Raw genomic sequence first — 16333 nt, 5'->3', positions numbered from 1 at the left:
GGCTTTAAGACTGAAACAAGGTTTTCTTGATGTACTTAATGCTGCTTGTAGAATATGTCCTCATTCTTCTCTAGGCACTGTTACCCACTTGCACTGATTAGTTTACTGACCTGTAGAGTACTGGTATTAGTATTATTAGAACTTAACATTTAATAGAAATTCATAAATAGTGTGGCTTCACTAATTTTTGGCTTCTGATGATTAACTGTCCAAACCTTACCTTCAGATTTGCTTCAATACCCTATACTATAGGAAGTTGTGTGATCTTTGATCACTTCTCAGGAATGTACTGCTGAAGGCAAACGAGTTATCCCCTGTGTCTTGATCTCTCTGTACTTCAGTAAACACATGACCAAAACAATGGCTTGGGACTGCCAGTTTCTGTCCAGTCTGCCTGTAACCTGATGAATCGGCTGTCTTGAAGTGGTGAACTTGCTTAACTTGAGTTTTATTATTTTAGGAGAAGTTGCTGAGAAAACAGAAACATTGTTTTCAAAAGATACTCTGTTAATCTTTTTTGGACTAATTTATAGTCAGCCTGTCATCTTTTCTTGGTCACAAGACAAAAGCATATGAACTGTTCATATGCACAGTTTGGCAGACTTGTACCTCGATTATGTCAACCAGTAACTGGTGGGTACCAGAATGGTACTTCAGTGAGGAAAGAATTCCCATGTTAATCTTCTGTTATTTGTATGTATTTTTCAGTCATGTAAATGATTTCAAGCCAGTATTATGTCTCTCTTTTTAAAACAATGAAATTCAAAATACAAACCTAAATAGGGAAATAAAAGGATTGTCTCCTATAAGAGTAGCAGTATCTTGCTCGAATGCAGTAATTTATGGTGGGCTCTGATGGCTTGGGTTTATGACTGAGACATAATCCGTTTTCCTGACAGTATGTGAGACTTCTCCAGTCTTGAACACCAACTTGTCATAAGTACTCTTTTGTATATATACTAGTGTTGTTAGGCCACAATTTCTGATGGTTGCATTTGTGCCTTGTGTGTCTGTATCAGAAGATTTTAATGTAGTTTTCCTTTTCCTAATCCAGGCAAAAGATGTTAGAAGTTCTTCTCACTGTAAAGAAAAACTTAGAAGTGAGGAAAAGGATTTTAAAAGGATTGTAGCTTTGCAGTGATCCTGTCAATTAAACTTCAGAAGTTTTTGCCAGTACCAGTTTATATATATATGCATCTTATGTTCTTGCTTGAAATAAAGAAGAATCTTCTTTTTTTTTTTTTTTTTGGTTCTTACTGTAGAAAACTGTTTCCTTGTCCTATCCTCATGTGCCCCCCCCCCCCCCCCCCCCAAAAAAAAAATGACATAGGACAGGCTATTAGTTTCTTGATTTGAAAAATACTTTTATTGTTAATGAACTTTAGATCTTTAGAGAACTTCAAGCTCAATTTAATTTTGAACTCCTTTTACATTGCAAAGTAATACTTTTGACTTAAGTAGGAACTTCTGTTTTTAGTACTGAATGTTAAGACCAACTATCAAAAACTTTTGATTTTAAAGTGCATGGAATACTTTAGAAATTACTTTGGAGAAGTGCTTCATAGTTTAAAACAGATGCATGCAAAGCTTTAAGTGCCTATGAAAAGTTCTTCATTTTAAGATCTCTTCAGCTGCATTTTATCCAAAATAATTTTAACATATATCAAATGGTTTTGTTCTTGGTGCAGTAGCACTAGCTGTTTCACTGTCTTGTAGTCGAAGTGTTATCAGTTCATGATGATTAAAAGCCTCATCTGCTGAAGGGGGCTTGTTGCCTTGCAGAGGAGGTGCTAATATGCAATTACTGTTATCATTATACTGACTGACTGATACCTAATCTAAGACTAGAATGGCAAACTGGCTTCTCTGTGTAGGTCCTTGCCGTGTACAGAACAATTTAAAATTCTAGTTCAGTGCTGAGTAGTCTTAGATTTTCTTGACCTAGAAAAACTGATGTCAAATAATTGCAGACGTAATTGAAATTATGTCCAGTTTGTTTGCTAGGATTTATACACTTGCTCAGCCTACTGCATTTTCACTACTACCCGTTTTCTGTAATCAGATGAGATTTTTTTTTTTATAGATACTCATCCTATACAGAGAGAACTAGTTGTACGTCATGTGTGCTTTACCGTACTAGGTGGAAAAGGTCTCTTTTTCTATAGTTCATTGATAATTTTGAGAATATTTAGATTAAAACTAGGTTGTGTTTTCATTACTTGCTATGATGTAGTAGAATTTTATATTCTGGACCTGGAAGTGGTGCTTGTCCCCAGATTATTTTTACTTACATTGACAGTTGATATAGATTTTTGTGTACTGGTTCTGTATTTATCTTAATATGTACTTTATTGTCTTGGAAAAGGAGCCATGAGATAGATGAAGCATCTGAAAGTGTTTCTTTTAGTGTATGTGAAAGGTGTTAGTATGTATTGTTTGAGGAGATTCTTTGTGCTAGGAAGACTGCTGTTACTATTAGTAAACTTGACGAAAATTGCTTTATAGAATTAATTCTACAGAAGAAGAAAAACAAGTTTTCTAATTTCCTTTTTTTTTTTTTTCTTCAAGATTGATATTTTGTTTGCAAGATTAGCACTGCAAACTATTCCTGAGGACTTAGATCTACGAGATGATAGCCTACTCAAAAATTTAGACATTAGATGCATACGAAGTCTTAATGGTATGTATATGCAGTTTTGCATATGAACTTCTTGTCTGATCTTTAGTAAGTATTCTAGATTGTTTAATACAGTAGTAAAGTTGTGGACTTGTCTTACATATCTAGAAATAAAGTTGTAGCCAGTTGTATATGTCTTTTTGGAGCAAAGTGTTGTTTCTTATTGGCTGGATTTTTATAAAATTTTTAGTTTGGGTAGTAAATGGTGCTGTGTAGAAATTAATGGTATTTGTAAGACTTGTGTGGAGCACTGTCTCTTTCTATAAATGTATGCATGTTTTTTAATTTGTGTTATAGTATGCATAAATATACACACAATCGCTTCAGGGATAAATTGGGGATTTCAGAATACTGTCAGTTTGAGGTCAGGTGTTTAGTAGCTTACTAGCTTGTGTAACCCTTAACTTTTCTATAACACTGTAGTTAAAAAAAATTCTTTATGTATGGAGCACTTGGGGCTGTAACTTGGCAGGGAAGAGCAGTGTGTGATATACCACTGACTTGTGTTATGATCTGAAAACCTGATAATTTGAGATTGCCACAGCAATTTGTACCGTTTTGTGAAATTCACGTTTGTGTAGTCTCGAATTCATATTTGCCTCCAACTTGCTTTGAAAGGAACTCCTAGTCTTAGATACTACTATTTTCTTGCAACCAGCTCTCTGTAACTATTTAGCAACTGTGAGCAACTACCTGTTTTTGATAACAATATTAAGTCTTTTTTTTTAATCTGTAATGTTATTTTTAAGCTTGAAACTATCCCATCAAAGTAATGATACAACTCATATGTCCAAAACCTATTTTTTTTGGTCTGTTCTCATGAATTCAAACAAAATTTTGACCTCTGACGTCAAGGTTTTCTGTAGGTCTGTGAAGACTCATGCTTTTAAAATTTGTCTGCATGTTTTATGATATACTGCGTGTAATCCCATAACAGCGGAACTTAAAATTTGTTTCTTAAACAGCTGTTACAGTTCATTAGTAACAGAAAATCAAGTAGCAGTCCAAAACTATGCAACTATGCGTCTGAATTGTCTTCCTGAGTGTTGCTGTAAAACAGTAAAAAAAAAAAAAAAAAAACCAAACTGAAATATTTTAAGCTCTCTAATACAAAACAAAAGCAATCAAAATACCAAATGAGTTGCTAGCATGCTGATCTAAAAAGTTTGGTAGCTTTGAAGGTGAGGGAGGGTAAACCAGCAAAAAACTTTGGAGGCAGCAAAGTGTAACGGATTCTTTCTTTTGGCAGGTTGCCGCGTAACCGATGAAATTCTGCATCTAGTACCAAACATTGACAACTTCAGGTTAACACTGAGAGCTATCAAACTGTGGGCAAAACGTAAGCCATTTTATTCCAAAATCTCTGAAGTTTTCAATTAACTCTTAAGTTTTCATTAACTCTAACTCCTTTTGTCTCTTTCAATTTGCAGGCCACAACATCTATTCCAATATACTAGGTTTCCTTGGCGGTGTTTCCTGGGCTATGCTAGTAGCCAGAACTTGCCAGCTTTATCCAAATGCAATAGCATCAACTCTTGTACATAAATTTTTCTTGGTATTTTCTAAATGGTATGTTTTTTTGGTTTTTGTGTTTTGGTTTTATTTTTTTTTTTTTTTTTGGTTTTTGTTTTGTTTTGTTTTTTTTTTTTTTTAATTTAGATTACGCTAAAATAAAATTTTTTTGTAGACACTACCTTTTAGTCCTGTTTTTATGGTATCATTTTCAGCTGTTATACCAGACTAAGGTGGTAGTTATAAGCGTTGTTCTTGCTGACAGAAAGTTCTTAGCTTGAAGTTTTCAGTAAGTCATCCAACATGTCTTGTACTTGAAGTATAGTATCGAAAATGAAAACACTTGGTTTTTAATTAAAATTTTAAGTATTTGTCGTAACTCAACAATACTCTTCAGATGGAATACTTATATAGTGCAAAATAAGAGTAGACACCCCATGATTAGATGTTTAACATTCAGATACTGGAGTAATGGGAAAAGGAGGTATGTCACCATCTCTTTTAGACACATAGCTTAAATGCAGTTCAGGAGTACCAGTAGTGGAAATCTAGTTTTTAATCTTGTCAGTGTGGTGAGGCAGGTGTTTTGGAATTACATACAGTTTCATACTCCTGAGCTAGTTACCTCAGAAAGATGGCTCGAATAACTGACAGGAGCAATGGGAACACTCCAAGGAAATTTAGGATGAATGGGACAAAGTGTACTTTAGGGATAACAAATGAGTACTCTTTTTCTTGAAGGAGCATGTCTGGATACCTATATTTGTCATGAGACATTGACATATTTTAAGAAGCATTGTACCAAATTGTTGCTTTACTTCAAGTATAGTGTCTTTTCTTCTTAATGTGAAGATAATTTCCATTTTCACTGTGTTGAATCCATAGGCTTTGTAACCTCTTTGAGGTACCAGGGTACCAGGTTTTTAATAATATCTTGTCCTTATACTGCTGTCCATTTTACATGTGCATAGCATAGGAGCAGTTATGTAGAAATACCAACAGATTAACAGACTTCTACTCTTTATAGGAAGATAACTTTATTTGTGGGAGTAGAGATGACTTGAAGAACGGAAATGTTACTTTTTTTTAGCATGGCTTCTTGTCTTGATTTCAAGGTTTTTTTTAATACATATGCTTTGTAATGATACTATAATGCTGCAGTCATGCTGGCTGTTTCTTCTATTGTTTGTCCATGAAACAGCTAACTTGAAGATGGACACAATGTCAATCTTCATACAGGAATTTGTTTGATAAGTTATATTTCAAGACTAATTTAGAGGAGCTTACTTTAGTTACCTAAGACAGTGTTTACAAAGGTCCAAGAATACACAAAATTAATTGTTCTAATTCCTGGAAAAGCTAATTACAGCTATGTTGTTGTTCATTGGTACAGCTTTGTTTAAGCAACCCCAGTTAGACCAGCTTATTCTTGAGGAAATGATGCTATACCTTGAGAGCAGGGTTAAGAAGGATCGCATTCAAAAGTATTGTTTGTTGAACATACATGGTTTTATCCAATAGTCTTATTCAGTGCTACAATCTTTTTGAACAGGGAATGGCCAAATCCAGTGCTATTGAAACAGCCAGAAGAATGCAATCTTAATTTGCCTGTATGGGACCCAAGGGTTAGTGTATTATTTTTTCCCCTTTAAGTCACACTGTACAATAAATTCAGTTGCTTAAAGAATCCTAGATGAACTTCGTTTTGAGTTTATTAATATTGTGGTATCATGTCTTCTTTATAAGTGACCTCTAGTTGAGTGTGGAACAAACTTGGTTTAGTTTTGTAAACTGACCACTTGAAGCACACTTGCTGAACAATGTACTTTTTACTTCCAACTTTTGTAATATGTGATCTTAATAACTACTCAGTATAATTGGATACATACCTTAAAGCTATGCATTTTAAAAATCTGCTTATCTTAAAACCATTTGCTGCTGACTTAAAACCTGTTGATTTTGCAAGTATATTGAATTCACTTCAGTACAGCAGTCACAACTGGATAGATTTGGTTCCATATAGCTGTAGTAATGTGTCTTTTCATCTCGGACCAAAGAAGATCTTGTGTATTATTTATAATATTTAATATCTATCTTTGTAGTACTTTTATATTAAGGTCATTGGACATGAATGTCCTTAAGGCAGTCAATAAAACAGCTTGCAGCAGATGCACACTCACATTCTGAGATTTCAGTAGGGTACGGTGTGAATGTGTTCAGTGCTGTTTTGTCAATTTTGGAAAAGTTAGTGTTTAACTAATCTTTTTGGGGAACAGTGTAAGCACCAGATGGTGAGTTGTATGCCCTTTTGTACTTCAGATTTGTTTTTCTCGTTGACAAAAGTCCATGTTTAAGTAATGTGAGACAGTTGAAAAAATGTTCTTGAGTCTTACTGGTATTCCTGGGCTAGGGGCTTTGGAGGTCAGTGTGTGTGATGGGAACTATGCTGTAGTAGCTAAATAAAGTGGGGTAAGCTAAAAACAGGGGTTTATCTTTAATTTACCCTCTAGGAGATTTCTACCCCAATGCTATTTTAAATGCATTTTGTATGTGTGTGTGTTTTGTCCCTTTTGTTTGTTTGTTTGTTTCCTTGTGTGCTGCTTAATAAAAGATACACTAACAAAGGTGATGCTTCTATCAGATTACCTAGAGCCTCAGCCTCTCATCTTAAGCTGGCTTTTTATTTTCAGTAGTGTTACAAAAATAAAATTTTTTACAAGGTTTAAAGACAATCATTCTTCTGAAGGTGCTCATGTGATAAGGTATCCTTGTTTTGACATGATCACAAGCTAATTTCCTTTAAAGAGAGGAGTTGTTCTGTTCAGTTGGAATTTCTGCACTTAAAAATGCCTGCAACTTGATCTTGCTGTGCTGACAGATTACAGCCCTCCATCACTGATTGAGAATAATGTCCTTTGTGAAAATGTTATTCTCGTTTTCTAAACTTTCTCAGAAGCATTGGTAAATTTCCTTGGTCTGCGAACTAAGATCTCTTAGAAATTCTCAGTTGTAGTGAAGGGAAAAATCCAAATTTGATAACTCATGTTTATGCTTGAAGAAAACTGATTGGCTGTTGTTATATATAGGTAAACCCCAGTGATAGGTACCATCTTATGCCTATAATTACACCAGCATACCCACAGCAGAACTCTACCTACAATGTGTCCGTTTCCACACGGATGGTCATGGTTGAGGAATTTAAACAAGGTAAGTATTATCTTATGCTCTATATATAAATGTATTCAAAGAGACTTAAAATAGATCCATTGTGGGTGTGCTTTCTGAGGGGGGCGGTGGGAGGAGGTTAAATTGCTTCTTGACATGAGACTCTCTTCTGAGTGAGGTAGAACTTGGTGTGGCTTAATGTTCCAAGTTCAGTGGACTTCTGCAGATCTGCCCTTTACTCCTAGAAACCGAGGGTAATTAATCAGAATGCCTTGTGCTCTGAAAATGAGGACTAACAGTGCAGTATCTTTTTTTTTTTTTTGTTTATTTTAGTGGCCTTAGATTGTGTCCTGCCACATGGAAGGTTCTTATAGTAATGCCACTTGATGGCCATTTCTAGGCCTAGCATAAGACAATATACTTGCTCAGAGATGAGTCCTCTAGATTTGTCCTAGTAATGTACTTGGTTTATAGTAGACATTAAAACGTTGTTAAGGCAAGGAGCAGACCTGATGCAGAGAGCAACTAGCAGCAGCTCTCTCAGGCAGAGCAGTAGCTTATTGTATCACTGTTTTTTTGCCTCGTACAATGCCTTGCACAAGAGATGACTGAAGTACTATAAGGAAAAAGAACTTCTTTGGACTGAGTAGTTACTGTGGCATATACAAAAGATTAAATTGAGCTGTTATACTGCAAAGCAAAAATTAATGAAATCATCAGTCTGACCAGTTAACGTACATATCTAAACTTACTGAGGTTCTTTTTAATAATATGATTTGTGTAACTAATGACCATTTAAGGTATGACTGGAATATAAAGCTTGTTAATAAATTCCTTTGAATTTGAAGGGGGAACACAATTTGTAGTAACCTTTGCTAAGTTAATAAGCTGGTTTTATTCTGAGTATTTAACTGTAATTAAAAAAAAAAAGTTTAAATGTTTTTTTGTAATTTAGGTCTTGCTATCACAGATGAAATTTTGCTGAGTAAGGCAGAGTGGTCCAAACTTTTTGAAGCTCCAAACTTCTTTCAGAAGTACAAGTATGTATTTTATGGCATGGCAGAATATTTTAAGTTTTATCAGTTAAATTATCTAATGATGCACTGTAGCATAGGATCTTAAATATACATACATTAGAATTCAAAAGCGTTTTGTTAGGATTTTTCTGTGCAGAGAGGAAGTGAATGCACTGTTGTCCTTTCTCTTAAAAAATGAATAATTTCCTCAGATGCTTCTTTTTTTTTGTCTTCAGTGTGTATTTCAGAAACCTCTTAGTCCCTGACCAGATACTTAGAATGTCACCAGTTAACTATACAATTGGTATTCTACCAGTAAAATTGAAGACACATCAGCTGGTTTGACTAACAGAAATGTTCTTTACTGGTGTCAGTAAGCATTCTGAAAATGGGTCTTGCCTCACAGGAAACAAGTTATTAAAAAACCAATTCTGAAGGTCAATATTTAAGATGAATACGTGTGTGAAACTGCGTGTTTTCTTATGTCAATATAGTCAACAGTTCACTCTAATAATAAAAGATATTTTTGCAATTGTGTTGACTAACTGCCAGATGTACCAGTTACTACTAGATTTTTTTTTTCATTAAAGCTTAAGGCTTTTGGCTTTTCATTAATAATAATCTTTCACACTTAGCTTCTTGAATTTCGTAATGTCTCCAAGGGAAATACTGAAGTTCACACTTCACACTTTAAGGATTTCTAGTGATATGCTTGTGGGGCAGAAGCTTGTTAAATGTATATGGACTTGCTGAAAGTTGTATTTTTATAATAAATATGGATTATTAAAATATGGACTACATCTTCTTTGCCCTCAGTTGAAATTTGAGACCCATTTTTCTTGAATCAAGACCAAATATATTTTACACTTGTTTCTGTGTTGGGTGGTTGGTTGGTTATGTACTAATCTAAACAAGCTTGAAATATACAGTTCCCCCATTAAAAGAGAATGATGACCTTCATGATGTGTCTGTGTTTTGTTTTTATACTTTTTGCATGATAAAAGCTTTTATGTTGTACCTTGGAGATTAAGCTTGAAAACACTTTAAAGAACACTGTAAAGTTATGTTATATTTTGAAGTTAAAAGTGGGCTGCAGATAAATCAGTTTCGGCTCAAGACGTTGCTAATAAGTTCCCTAGTACATGTCCTTTGTTTCTTTCAAAACTAGGAAAAAATAGGAAATATTAAATGTCATTTGAAATCTCCCTTTTTAATGCTTTTTTTTGGTGTACCAGCATTAACCATTTTGTCAGTTTTAGCAATAAAGGCTTCTGTAGCCAACATTAAATATCCAGTTTTTACATTTTTTCCATAAAAAGTCTTTGCTTTATTTTTTTTTAAACTGGGGAATGGTGCTATAGAGCCTACTTAAATTTAAATTACCCTAGATTTTATCCATTTTACCTTAGTAAGTTAATTTGAAGCTTTGATTAGTAACCTTTACAAAATGAAATCATTATATGCGGTCACCACCATGCAGTAAACGTGGCTTTATTGGTCAGATCTCAATCTGAAAGTTAAATGTTGTAGATTTTGTTTTTCTTCTCTTCATGCTCCCCTCCTGTTTCAATTGTAGATGGCTCTTGGCTTGCTCCTGCTGAAATTCAAAGCAGTGTGTAGTGCTCTGCCAGATAAGATGACATCTGATCCTTGCTCTGAGATATACTTTTAATAAACGTTGATTCTCTGAAAGCATAGCTTTAGGAAACTGTATCTCTTGGTGGCAATTAGTTGCTAAACATCTATGATGATTCTAAAGACTTTTGACTCATGAGCCATATTTAAAATAAACTTCAATGATGTGTGACTAAGGAAATCTGGAGGCTACTGCATACCTGCATGACAGGAGCATATTAGAAATTGCAAAAATGGGGAAATCTGCTTTTATTTATTTTTTTCGTAGTTTTGAAACGTCAGCAATTACTTGGAGTTAGGGAGTTGCAACATGTGTTATGTGCCCTTCGTGTAGGTGTAAATTTTTCAAATGGTGATAACAACAAAGAACATAGATTTGCTGGATATGGTGTTTTACAGTGAAATGATAATTTCAAACGGGTCTAACAGTATGAAGTGTTACATGAGAATGAAATTATTAGAGCTTAAAACCAAGAGAGAAGTAACATTCATTTAATGAGCTCTAGCATATTGTTTCTCTCTTACAAAGATATGCATCCTGCTAGACGAATAGGATATAAACATAGCTTTTGGAAAGGTGTGTTGAACACTTACCTTGATAGGACTTTATCTAAAGCACTGGATAATTTGAAGTATAAATCTTCAACAGCTTAGTAAAGAAAAATTAAAATGAACACGTTCAGGTGTGTGTTCTCACTTTTTCAGGAAGTAGTATGACTCTTATACTCTGGATTTTTTTTTTTTTGTAGGTACAGGTGTTAATGGCATAATTCCATAATATCTACATTAGCTTATTTTTATAAAAACAAGACTGATAGGGAGACAGTGAGAGAGAAACAGCACAATTCCCAAAAAAGCAACAAACCAACAACCAAAAAACAAAAAAAGCAGCAAACCAACACCAAAACATATACTTCAAAATAATACCCTGCATCTGAAAATTGCCACTGAGTGGTAGAAGCCTAACTTCAGAATTGGTTGGGTTTTTTTAATCATGAAGTCATGAATACTTCTGAATTTGATGTGTTCTTTGTTATAAAATTAAAAATGAAGTACTGATAACAAATCTGGTAAAATTTTAGTAGTGAGACCTTGAGACCTTAGAACAGAGTCTTAATTTTGAACAGCTTTTGCTGTTTACTACTTATGCTTTACTGAAAATGGCAGTAGCACATTTCCAGTGATTGATTCAGCACTGTTTAACAGCTGCGGGGAGGGCATTGCGGGGCTAGAAATGGCATCTTTTCCTTTTCTTTCTTTTTCAGCTAGCACTACCTGAGAAAAATAGTGAATCAGATTTTCAGAAATTAGTCTTAGTTTTTTTTTTTTCCCCTAGGTGCTCATCAGCGAGTTGAGGCTTAGCAATAGCCAAATTAACTTTTTTTTTTTTAAATAAGTCTTCAGAAGTTTGTTTCAAAGAGCTGCTTTTAATGTAACTAGCAAATTAGTTTCTTTGAATACTTGCAGATTTGAAATTTGTGTCTTTCCGTTCATAAATGTATGGTTAAAAACAGCAAAAAACTTAAGTTGTCCTTCCTACTATATGAAACATTTTGCAAGTGTGTGTGGTATGTATGATGTGGGAGTCTTATGGGTGATAACTGCATGTCTAGTGCTCCTTAGAAGAAATTGAAGTTAGAAATGAGTTACTTCTCATACAGAATTAGAACAATGGACCCTTATTTTCGTTTTTTAAGATTCCTGCATCATTGCTAAATTCCACTTGAGTTGACAGGATGTATGTTCCCAGAGATATTTAACTTTCTGGAAAAAAATCTATTTGCGCTTCTATTTTTTTTCCTTTCTTTTTCCTAAGCAGTAATTCAGAAATTTTAGGAATATAAATGATTGAGTTGTAGTATCCTATAACTAAAATGAAGATTTACATCAGATAACAGGAAAAGTTTCTTAATGTTTTTCTATGAAGCAGCTAATATTGCAAAATGCAAAAGATCAGTAGATAAAATGCTCTGTTCAGGAGGGGGAAGAAGTTTCTCCAGACCTCTCTTTTCCAGTCCTTTTATTTCATTGACATTCTCTGACTGAATTTGAAGTAGCGTTTAGCAAGTTTTTTTCTGTTGCTACCTAAAATAAGTGCAGAAACATATAGTTACTGATTTGATCTGTTGATTCTGATTTACTGCATCAGAGAACTCTTTTTGCACCATGTTTTTTTCCCATCATTGACCATGCATTCTATGAGGTATATTATATTGTACTAGGGTCCAATCCCTCATGTTACCACTGTTCTTTAAATCCTTCTCTGAAGATACCTAACTATACCATATCAGTATAGAGCAATGCCAAATTGGATGGCTTAGGATGTTAAAATAAACTTCCCAGAAAACTTCTGAAAAATCTGACTGTAAAAATGTAAGGTTCCCTCATCTCCCTCATTATGAAATTAAGTTAAAAGTAATTGCCTGTTTCACTGTCCTTGGGCTTCTTTGTTTAAAATACCATTCTTGCTTTGTATACTGTTTGGAATTTACTTACAGTGGGTATGCACTGATTATCCCAGAATATAATTGAGAGCTTAAGTGTTATCATGAGAGGAAACATTCCTTGTAGAATTTCAGATAAGCTTCTTCAGACAATTCTAAAATGCAGATATGTATTTTTTTTAAACCACACTTGATAGTGTTATTTTTGATTTGGAATAAACGAATGTATGCTAACCACTCATGTACCTGTTCAAAAATAATGTTGCAATGAAGGCTACTGACATGCCTGTGGATGGTTGTGTACAACTGTTTTTACTTGCAAGGAATCTTTAGTAATCAGCTGTATCCCTGATCTCATTAAGTACTGACGTTTCTGTACTGTTTCTCAACTAGTGCTATGTTCCTAGCTTTTTATTAAGGTTATTGATATTAAAATGTTGCAAATGTCCCTAAAATCTGAAATGTTTTGAGAAGTCCGTTAGTCACATGCTTGAGGGAAATAGCCTCTTTGTCTACTTAACAATGCTTAAGTTTATTGTAGGATATATACTTCAGCTTATAATCAATAATTTGCAATGTAGAACATACTGCTAAGTGTTAATATTAAGGTTTGAATGTCTAGTATTAGAATTATAAATAGAATAGCATATTGTCTTTATCTCCAAAGGCATTATATTGTACTTCTAGCAAGCGCACCGACAGAAAAACAGCGACTAGAATGGTGAGTATAATGCTTGCTATTTAAAAGAAAAACAAAAAAACACTGAACAGCAAAAAACCTGTCAACCTTGGATGCAAGGGAATATCTAGTGTACTTTTAAATGCAACAAAGTGGAGCTTCAGTGTTTCAAAATGAAATAAATGAAGATGGTGTGCTTCTGAAAAACAGTAAAAATAAATAATGAGGGAGTGAAGGCTGTTGCTTGAATTTTGCTTCCTTACAGCACTGTCAGGATCACTTTACAAAGCTTATTTTCTTAAGCCTGTTACACTTTTTTAATAAGTCGTATGAGGAGGTGTGTTTTCAACCTCTGTACTTGTGAAAACAAATATACCTCTTGTTTCTGCTCTCTTTTCTTAGAGACGTTATGATATTGTCAGGTATTGGGAATTTATTAATCTTTAAAATTAATGATCTGATGCCAAAATAATATTGGAGAAATATATAGAAGTGTCTTGCTGACTGCCTTCTACTGATGTGTAATGTCTTGCTATTTAATCCCATTTGTGAAATGAGGCCATATTGAGAGCTTCAGGGCTTTCTGAACTTTCCCTTGTATTAGTTTTTGAAACACATTCACTTAATTCATTGATTGGAATTACTCTGTCACGTATAGTACAGTAGTTCATTTGTAGTCTCAGATGTTCATACATCAGGTTAAATCCTCCTTATACTAAGTTAGATACTTCTTTTATTTCCTGTGAATGAGAACTTGCTAATAAGTGACATCTATGCAGGGTGGGCTTGGTGGAATCAAAAATCCGTATTCTAGTTGGAAACCTGGAGAAGAATGAATTCATTACACTGGCTCATGTGAATCCGCAGTCATTCCCAGCACCCAAGGAGAATCCTGACAAGTAAGCAAATCCATTTTTGCATGTAATGCTGAGGAACTAACTTAGCTAGAACACCAATTCATTAATAAATAAAATAACATTTTTATATAATCTTAAGTGGATTAATTTTTGATGACAGCATCTAAAGGCAAACAGTTTTAAGCTCTTCCCACATACTATTTGTAAAATTAGATATTCTTTATTCTGTGTAAGAATGTTGCTAAGCCAGAAAATAACTTTAAGGAAAGGATATATTTTTGCTAATAGCTTTGCATAATTTCTTGCCAATGATTCACGTTAGCTACTGCTAGGTAGCTGCTGTTTGAGCAGCTAACATTGGTTGGTAAGACCGTTTTCATTATGAGACAACACAGAGAATTGGGTAGAACATGGGGCACATTAGACCTGAAATCTCGAATGACTACATTTAATGTTACTTGATACAGCGGTTGAGAATCCTATCATTTAAACTTGGTAACAGCTGATGTTAGAATTCCTCAGGATGTGGAAAAGGAGAGAATACCAAGTACTTCAAATTGTTTAGGATTATATTTTTTTCAACTGCTTCCCCCCCCGCCCCGCCACTCCTTTCTTCCTCACTCTAAGGATTGATTATAGGTATGTGGGCCAAAAACTCTTTAAGACTTGATTTTATTTCTAGATAGTGTTGTAATTAACTTGTAAGGAATTATATTTTCGTGTTAATTGTAAGCACAGAGAACAAATTTGTGTTTACTGGAGGTATGTGAAAAGCATGTTTACTTTCCACACAGCTTTTTCCGATAGCAACTGCTTCGAGTGACAGTATGGTGCTACTTTTTTTTTTAAGTTATGTACATAAATTACCTGCATGCTTCAAGTGAAATTGGACAAAAGCAGGCAGTAACTCTATGGGATCATTTCAGTGGGTAGATACAGCTACAAGTGCCTGCATGATCACAGGCTTCGCTTAGCTCTTGTTTCAGAGGATCTGATGTGGGCAGTGCTTTTAGGAAAGGTCATTTTCCCCATGTAAGCAATGTTCTTTCACCTGCCTGCCTAAATCTGTTCATTGATTCATTGGAAAACAATGTTGTTCTGAAGTAGTCGTACAGGGAAAAGACGTTTGAATTAAAACATGGAATAATGTCTTGAGCTGCTATAGAAGTGTTACACTATATTCTATGATAGAATCTAATAATACATCTTCCATTATACTGTGTGGTGGTGAGCTGTCAAAGGGAGGCTCTTATTACCTGAAAACTGTACTTTGTGGTCAGTTACAGCTGAGAAATTTGAGAGTTGAAGACAAGTTTAGTTGGCAAAATGGAAGTAGTTTAGTCAGAGAAAAGATTTTGTAATTACTTTGTGTCAGGTGCTGAAAACCTCATATTCTTGCAAATCTATTTCCTTTACAGTTGTGATGGCTAGTTGTAACTCCTAAAAAGGGGAGAGTCTATACAGAAGCACAGTTGAATGACGTAGTCTACTGATGATCTTAGTTCATTGAGTTTGCTGGAAATAGACGTGTCAGTGTTTTGTGACTTTTTTTTTTTACTGCAAATGAAATGGAAATATCTTTAAGTCAGCCTTGTTTTTTGCCTTGCTATAGCTAGCTCCCCATTGCTAGTGGAGCTAAAACATACAACTGTTGTCTATTGCAGCAGATACCTTACTAAATTTTTCACTTCTTCTGTCAGTATTATATGACTATTTTATATAAAATTTTCCAGGGAAGAATACCGTACAATGTGGGTGATTGGGTTGGTGTTTAAGAAAACAGAAAATTCTGAAAATTTAAGTGTTGATCTTACCTACGACATTCAGTCTTTTACAGACACAGGTGAGTTTTACTTTCTAGATCTTCTGGTATTAATTAACTTGTTGAAGTTACTGTTTTTGTTCAAAAAGTAGTCTGTTTCAGTAGCAGACTTGCACGTAGACATAAGGTAAAAGGAGTTCAGCTGAGGATTAGGGTGTTATTTAATGAATTATAGTTTTATTGAGTTTCAATGCTTCTAGACACTTCAGTGTAATCATTTTCATTTTATTTTAATTAAAACTGACTGAAATGATGCACACAAATTTCTGATCTCACTAAAAATGTTACATTGTACTGTGATCTTTAATAAACAGATAAATGGCTTATCGTATGCAAACTGCCTAGCCTAACCCCATTTTGACAATGTGTATAGTTTAAATATTTTTACTGCTTGCTGAAACAGAATTTGTCAGTGGATTAAAGCTCTGTATCTAGTAGACTGTAGAACCAAACGCCTTTTATTCCATGGCATTTCATGCTAGTAATGTACTGTCACGTCCAACAGTCAGTGCAAGTAAACTGTGTT

General features: G+C 34.3%; 1 protein-coding gene across 11 annotated transcripts in view; it reads left to right on the top strand.

Annotated features, from left to right (window-relative positions):
* The window catches only part of PAPOLA (poly(A) polymerase alpha), a 46185-nt gene that overhangs the window by 15790 nt on the left and 14062 nt on the right, over positions 1-16333 (top strand). For 10 of the 11 annotated variants that reach the window (XR_010472786.1, XR_010472785.1, XM_065063549.1 and 7 more), the window contains exons 7-15: positions 2569-2680; positions 3927-4016; positions 4108-4246; positions 5742-5814; positions 7276-7396; positions 8310-8394; positions 13117-13170; positions 13908-14027; positions 15719-15828. Coding sequence is in view for 9 of the 11 variants with exons in the window: in XM_065063549.1 (XP_064919621.1) it covers positions 2569-2680; positions 3927-4016; positions 4108-4246; positions 5742-5814; positions 7276-7396; positions 8310-8394; positions 13117-13170; positions 13908-14027; positions 15719-15828 (904 nt within the window). In the remaining 2 variants the exon portion in view is untranslated. Of the gene's footprint in view, positions 1-2568; positions 2681-3926; positions 4017-4107; positions 4247-5741; positions 5815-7275; positions 7397-8309; positions 8395-8606; positions 9331-13116; positions 13171-13907; positions 14028-15718; positions 15829-16333 lie in introns of those variants that run through there. The other variant, XM_065063552.1, reaches the window with a different exon arrangement.

This window comes from Columba livia, chromosome 5, assembly GCF_036013475.1.
Source record: "Columba livia isolate bColLiv1 breed racing homer chromosome 5, bColLiv1.pat.W.v2, whole genome shotgun sequence".
NCBI classification, from domain to species: domain Eukaryota; kingdom Metazoa; phylum Chordata; class Aves; order Columbiformes; family Columbidae; genus Columba; species Columba livia.
Note: the sequence above shows the minus strand (reverse complement) of the source record. Positions and strands in the feature narration are given on the sequence as shown.